Below are 7500 nucleotides of genomic sequence, written 5' to 3' on the forward strand. Positions count from 1 at the left end.
CACACACACACACACACACACACACACACACAGGCAGAATGTCCTGTATGTCCCTTACACACACACACACACACACACACACACACACACACACACAGGCAGAATGTCCTGTATGTCCCTTACACACACACACACACACACACACACACACACACACACACACAGGCAGAATGTCCTGTATGTCCCTTACACACACACACACACACACACACACACACACACACACACACACAGGCAGAATGTCCTGTATGTCCCTTACACACACACACACACACACACACACACACAGGCAGAATGTCCTGTATGTCCCTTACACACACACACACACACACACACACACACACACACACACACACACACACAGGCAGAATGTCCTGTATGTCCTTCACACACACACACACACACACACACACACACACACACACACACAGGCAGAATGTCCTCTATGTCCTTCACACACACACACACACACACACACACACACACACACACACAGGCAGAATGTCCTGTATGTCCCTTACACACACACACACACACACACACACACACACACACACACACACACACACACAGGCAGAATGTCCTGTATGTCCCTTACACACACACACACACACACACACACACACACACACACACAGGCAGAATGTCCTGTATGTCCTTCACACACACACACACACACACACACACACACACACACACACACACACACACAGGCAGAATGTCCTCTATGTCCTTCACACACACACACACACACACACACACACACACACACAGGCAGAATGTCCTGTATGTCCCTTACACACACACACACACACACACACACACACACACACACACACACACACACACACACACACACACAGAGGCAGAATGTCCTGTATGTCCCTTTTTGATGGCTGTTGTGTGGAACAAAGTTTCATGAGTCAGACATGCTTTGTACTCCTGTGTAGACTAGTGAACTCCTGTGAACACCTGTGAACTCCTGTGAACTCCTGTGAACTCCTGTGAACTCCTGTGTAGACTAGTGAACACCTGTGAACACCTGTGAACTCCTGTGAACTCCTGTGTAGACTAGTGAACACCTGTGAACTCCTGTGTAGACTAGTGAACACCTGTGAACTCCTGTGTAGACTAGTGAACACCTGTGAACACCTGTGTGAACACCTGTGAACTCCTGTGAACTCCTGTGTAGACTAGTGAACACCTGTGAACACCTGTGTGAACACCTGTGAACTCCTGTGAACTCCTGTGTAGACTAGTGAAGTCCTGTGAACTCCTGTGTAGACTAGTGAACACCTGTGAACTCCTGTGTAGACTAGTGAACACCTGTGAACTCCTGTGTAGACTAGTGAACACCTGTGAACACCTGTGTGAACACCTGTGTGAACACCTGTGAACTCCTGTGAACTCCTGTGTAGACTAGTGCACACCTGTGAACTCCTGTGTAGACCTGTGTAGACCTGTGAACTCCTGTGTAGACCTGTGTAGACCTGTGAACTCCTGTGAACAGGTGGTGCTTCTTACCTGGGTGTGGTTGGAGGAACTCTGTGGTTCTGGACAGCAGCTCCACCAGCAGAGCCTGGAGGACCTCGACACTCTGACAGAGAGACAGAGACAGACGCTGTGTTTGAAACCTTTCCAATCACCAAAATACTGCACTACATAGTGTGTTACTAGCCCGGACACACCTTCTCATTCAATGAGTTTCCTTTTTATTTTCATGACTATTTACATTGTAGATTCTCACTGAAGGCATCAAAACTATGAATGAACACATATGGAATTATGTACTTAACAAAAAAGTGTGAAATAACTGAAAACATGTCTTATATTTTAGATTCTTCAAAGTAGCCACCCTTTGCTTTTTTATTAATAAGGGAAATAATTCCACTAATTAACCCTGACAAAGCACACCTGTGAAGGTAAAACCATTTCAGGTGACTACCTCATGAAGCTCATTGAGAGAACACCAAGGGTTTGCAGAGTTATCAAAAAAAGCAAAGGGTGGCTACTTTGAAGAATCTAAAATATAAGACATGTTTTCAGTTATTTCACACTCTTTTGTTAAGTACATAATTCCATATGTGTTCATTCATAGTTTTGATGCCTTCAGTGAGAATCTACAATGTAAATAGTCATGAAAATAAAAAGGAAACACATTGAATGAGAAGGTGAGTCCAAACTTTTGGCCTGTACTGTACACACACACTTTGGTTGTGACAGCATGCTTTTATCAAACTCGAAAAGGTTTGAGGATTTGTACACGTAATAAGATGTGTGGGGAGAGTTATGGCCTCAAAAGAAAAGGATGATTTGCCAAATTAAGTTTTTGCGGTTGGGAATATTGCACTCTCCTCCAGTGGCTGACCAAGTAGCTTTATTTTTTGTATGACCATGTCAGGCTAGTGTGTGTTTCTACTACGGCCTATAAACCTAAATATAGGTTATAATTGCTGCTCGAACAAACGTCTTGCTGGGGGAGGACAGTGTCCTGTATGAGCACGGTGATGAGTGGTTTTACCTTCTCCATCTTCAGGAAGTCGTCATCCATCTTTGTTCCCTCGGCTCCCATCAGCCGCTCGTTCAGCAGCTGCAAGAAGAGTCGAGGAAGTGACGTTAGTGGTCGATGTAGTCCTGGGGAACGTTGCATCTGTTAACCGTATATGCACCGTTTACAGATTGAACGTAGTGTCAGGAACTGTCGCGAGGAAGGCAACGCTTGGACCCAGACAACCTAGAAATCTAAACGCACCCGAGCAGGAGCAAATGTAATTTTCAGCCCCGGGGGGGGGGGGTCTAGGCATTCTCCGTTGGCTTGCGAGTCGGAAAAACCAAATTCTGGCCGGGCCAGTAGAAATAGTTAACTAAAAGTCATGTGTAAGCGGTGGAAATAGTTAACTAAAAGTCATGTATAAACAGTAGAAATAGTTAACTAAAAGTCATGTGTAAACAGTAGAAATAGCTAAAAGTCATGAGTAAACAGTAGAAATAACTAAAAGTCATGTGTAAACAGTAGAAATAGTTAGCTAAAAGTCATGTATAAACAGTAGAAATAGTTAACTAAAAGTCATGTGTAAGCGGTGTAAATAGTTAACTAAAAGTCATGTGTAAACAGTAGAAATAGTTAACTAAAAGTAATGTGTAAACAGTAGAAATAGTTAGCTAAAAGTCATGCACAAACAGTAGAAATAGTTAACTAAAAGTCATGTGTAAAAAGTAGAAATAGCTAACTAAAAGTCATGAGTAAACAGTAGAAATAGTTAACTAAAAGTAATGTGTAAACAGTAGAAATAGTTAACTAAACGTCATGTGTAAACAGAAATAGTTAGCTAAAAGTCATGTGTAAACAGTAGAAATAGTTAACTAAAAGTAATGTGTAAACAGTAGAAATAGTTAGCTAAAAGTCATGCACAAACAGTAGAAATAGTTAACTAAAAGTCATGTGTAAAAAGTAGAAATAGCTAACTAAAAGTCATGAGTAAACAGTAGAAATAGTTAACTAAAAGTAATGTGTAAACAGTAGAAATAGTTAACTAAACGTCATGTGTAAACAGAAATAGTTAGCTAAAAGTCATGTGTAAACAGTAGAAATAGTTAACTAAAAGTAATGTGTAAACAGTAGAAATAGTTAGCTAAAAGTCATGCACAAATAATAGAAATAGTTAACTAAAAGTCATGTGTAAAAAGTAGAAATAGCTAACTAAAAGTCATGAGTAAACAGTAGAAATAGTTAGCTAAAAGTCATGTGTAAACAGTAGAAATAGTTAACTAAAAGTAATGTGTAAACAGTAGAAATAGTTAGCTAAAAGTCATGCACAAACAGTAGAAATAGTTAACTAAAAGTCATGTGTAAAAAGTAGAAATAGCTAACTAAAAGTCATGAGTAAACAGTAGAAATAGTTAACTAAAAGTAATGTGTAAACAGTAGAAATAGTTAACTAAACGTCATGTGTAAACAGAAATAGTTAGCTAAAAGTCATGTGTAAACAGTAGAAAAAGTTAACTAAAAGTAATGTGTAAACAGTAGAAATAGTTAGCTAAAAGTCATGCACAAACAGTAGAAATAGTTAACTAAAAGCCATGTGTAAAAAGTAGAAAGAGTTAACTAAAAGTCGTGAGTAAACAGAAGAAATAGTTAACTAAAAGTAATGTGTAAACAGTAGAAATAGTTAACTAAACGCCATGTGTAAACAGAAATAGTTAGCTAAAAGTCATGTGTAAACAGTAGAAATAGTTAACTAAAAGTCATGTGTAAACAGTAGAAATAGTTAACTAATAGTCGTGTAAACAGTAGAAATAGTTAACTAAACGGCATGTGTAAACAAAAATAGTTAGCTAAATTCATGTGTAAACAGTAGAAATAGTTAACTAAAAGTCATGTGTAAACAGTAGAAATAGTTAACTAAAAGTCACGTGTAAACAGTAGAAATAGCTAAAAGTCATGTGTAAACAGTAGAAATAGTTAACTAAAAGTCATGTGTAAACAGTAGAAATTGTTAACTAAAAGTCGTGTAAACAGTAGAAATAGTTAACTAAAAGTCATGTGTAAACAGTAGAAATAGTTAACTAAAAGTCGTGTAAACAGTAGAAATAGTTAACTAAAAGTCATGTGTAAACAGTAGTTAGTTAACTAAAATTCATGTGTAAACAGTAAAAATAGTTAACTAAAAGTCATGTGTAAACAGTAGTTAGTTAACTAAAAGTCATGTGTAAACAGTAGAAATAGTTAACTAAAAGTCATGTAAACGGTAGAAATAGTTATCTGAAAGTCATGTGTAAACAGTAGAAATAGTTAACTAAAAGTCATGTGTAAACAGTAGAAATAGCTAAAAGTCGTGTTAACAGTAGAGATAGTTAGCTAAAATTCATGTGTAAACAGTAGAAATAGTTAACTAAAAGTCATGTGTAAACAGTAGAAATGCTAAAACTCATGTGTAAACAGTAGAAATGCTAAAACTCATGTGTAAACAGTAGAAATAGTTAGCTAAAAGTCATGTGTAAACAGTAGAAATAGTTAACTAAAAGTCATGTGTAAACAGTAGAAATAGTTAACTAAACGCATGTGTAAACGGTAGAAATATTAAGTTAAAAGTCATGTGTAAACAATAGAAATAGTTAACTAAAAGTCATGTGTAAACAGTAGAAATAGTTAACTAAAAGTCATGTGTACACGGTAGAAATATTAAGCTAAAAGTCATGTGTAAACAATAGAAATAGTTAACTAAAAGTCATGTGTAAACAGTAGAAATATTAAGCTAAAAGTCATGTGTAAACAGTAGAAATAGTTAACTAAAAGTCATGTGTAAACAGTAGAAATATTAAGCTAAAAGTCATGTGTAAACAGTAGAAATACTTAACTAAAAGTCATGTGGAAACAGTAGAAATAGTTAACTAAAAGTCATGTGTAATAGAAACATTAATTACTCAGAGTTTAAGTAGTATTACTGACCAAACCGACAACAAATATTGTCAGCTTAATAGTATAAAAAGGTTAAGAATATCCACCTTTTTATAATGAATAGGCTAGTGTTATTCATTTGTAACATAAAGTGAATTGGGTCAATCTGACTGCGCTGTGGGGGAACCAGTGCGCTAAAAACAACATTATATGGCAAATTATAGATCAGAACAGGTGAATTGCAAAAATAAATTCAAATTATTTATTGTCAATTATCATCAAAGTCTGTCTGATCTGACGGTTTGATACTGAAGTGTGAGCAGAAGGCCGCGTGTCGCAGTAAAACCACATATAGGACACACTGAAACGGAATATATTCACCCAGAAATAAATAATATCCCCCCGGTAGATTTCAGTCCGTTTTAACCCGGTTTGTCCCGGTTACCTGGCTGGCTTTGTGGAGCTGCTTCTTCATCCCGGAGACGGACATCTTCACCGGCGGACCGGACACAAACACCGCGGTCTATCTGCAGACTCCATCCCGCCTGAGATGCTCCGTTCCCCGCAGAGACTCTGAGCCGCTCCGCCCCCTCCGGCTGGAACCACCGGTGTTGTGACACATTTTGCATCCCTGCAAAAAATTGCATCAGGCAGCAGCAAGGAAACGCTTCTACAACTGAGTCTAACATAACATGTTTTCTTTTTCTTTTACCTTATACATCTATTTTACCTCTGATTTCATATTTTTATACACACACACACACACTCACACACACACACACACACACACACACACACACACACACACACATATCTTTACTCAACATGTTCTATTATTAAATAATTAAAAAAAACAATTAGATTTTAAATCAGGTTACTTATATATTTTATATATATATATATATATATATATATATACATAGCCTATATATATATATATATATATATATATATATATATATACATGGCCTATATATAGGCCTATATATTTTCTTTTTTTTTCTTGTATTTCTCTATATAAATATTTATTTATTTATTATATATATATATATATATATATATATATATATATATATATATATATATATATATATATATATAGGTTAGATATTTTTTATTCTACACTTGTATATACCGTCTTTTTCATTCCTCTTAGTATATTTTCTGAGTATATTTATGAATTCTAGTATATTTATTTTATTGTATGCATGTGTGTATGTCCTTGTAACTACTGCTTTATCTATCTATCTATCTATCTATCTATCTATCTATCTATCTATCTATCTATCTATCTATCTATCTATCTATCTACCTACTTACCTACTTACCTACCTACCTACCTACCTACCTATCGTGATATTTCTTGACCGCACTACATTCCCCATGAGCAGTAGCGCCGCTGTCACATGACGTCACATGTCAACATGGCTGCCGCTGTCTCCGGCGAACATTTCGACAACTTGCAGCTTCTTCTGAAGGTATTCCCGCTTTAATAACGCCACTTTTTAAACTCTCGGCGGTCAAACGGAAACCGTAACTATTGTTTTATTGTTGTAGCTGTTAGATTAACACTGTGGAATATGAAAACATAGTTTAAATTAGCCTGCTAGCGTCAGTGTGTCTCTTTCAGTTCAGATCCGCTGCAGTAAAAATATAAAAGCAGGATGTAAAGTCTCTTAAAGACACTTGATTTATTATTTTATGAGTAGTTTCTCACAAACGTCCCACATCGGGAGATACATACATCGGTTTCACTGCACAGAAAGGGATGGAAAACTGTCTTATGAAAAGTAATAAAGCTGACATAAGGCTGTGGGACCATAGAGATGTGGGACCATAGAGCTGTGGGAACATAGGGCTGTGGGACCATAGAGCTGTGGGACCATAGGGCTGTGGGACCATAGGGCTGTGGGACCATAGAGCTGTGGGAACATAGGGCTGTGGGAACATAGGGCTGTGGGAACATAGAGCTGTGGGAACATAGGGCTGTGGGAACATAGGGCTGTGGGAACATAGAGCTGTGGGACCATAGAGCTGTGGGAACATAGAGCTGTGGGAACATAGAGCTGTGGGACCATAGAGCTGTGGGAACATAGGGCAGT

General features: G+C 37.4%; 3 protein-coding genes across 3 annotated transcripts in view; 2 read left to right on the top strand and 1 right to left on the bottom strand.

Moving 5' to 3' along the window:
• The window catches only part of LOC114564301 (endophilin-A3), a 28011-nt gene extending 22025 nt beyond the window's left edge, over positions 1-5986 (bottom strand). The window contains exons 1-3 of the mRNA XM_028591560.1: positions 5844-5986; positions 2522-2590; positions 1525-1597 (exon numbers count right to left, since the gene is read on the bottom strand). Coding sequence (XP_028447361.1) covers positions 1525-1597; positions 2522-2590; positions 5844-5888 — 187 coding nt within the window. The 5' untranslated portion in view covers positions 5889-5986. The remainder of the gene's footprint in view (positions 1-1524; positions 1598-2521; positions 2591-5843) is intronic.
• The window catches only part of LOC114564684 (galactose-specific lectin nattectin-like), a 225297-nt gene that overhangs the window by 169260 nt on the left and 48537 nt on the right, over positions 1-7500 (top strand). The gene's annotated exons all lie outside the window — the stretch shown is intronic.
• Positions 6776-7500, top strand: part of commd9 (COMM domain containing 9) — a 6953-nt gene continuing 6228 nt past the window's right edge. The window contains exon 1 of the mRNA XM_028592171.1: positions 6776-6876. Within this exon, the coding sequence (XP_028447972.1) occupies positions 6805-6876 (72 nt within the window). The 5' untranslated portion in view covers positions 6776-6804. The remainder of the gene's footprint in view (positions 6877-7500) is intronic.

This window comes from Perca flavescens, chromosome 11, assembly GCF_004354835.1.
Source record: "Perca flavescens isolate YP-PL-M2 chromosome 11, PFLA_1.0, whole genome shotgun sequence".
NCBI lineage: Eukaryota > Metazoa > Chordata > Actinopteri > Perciformes > Percidae > Perca > Perca flavescens.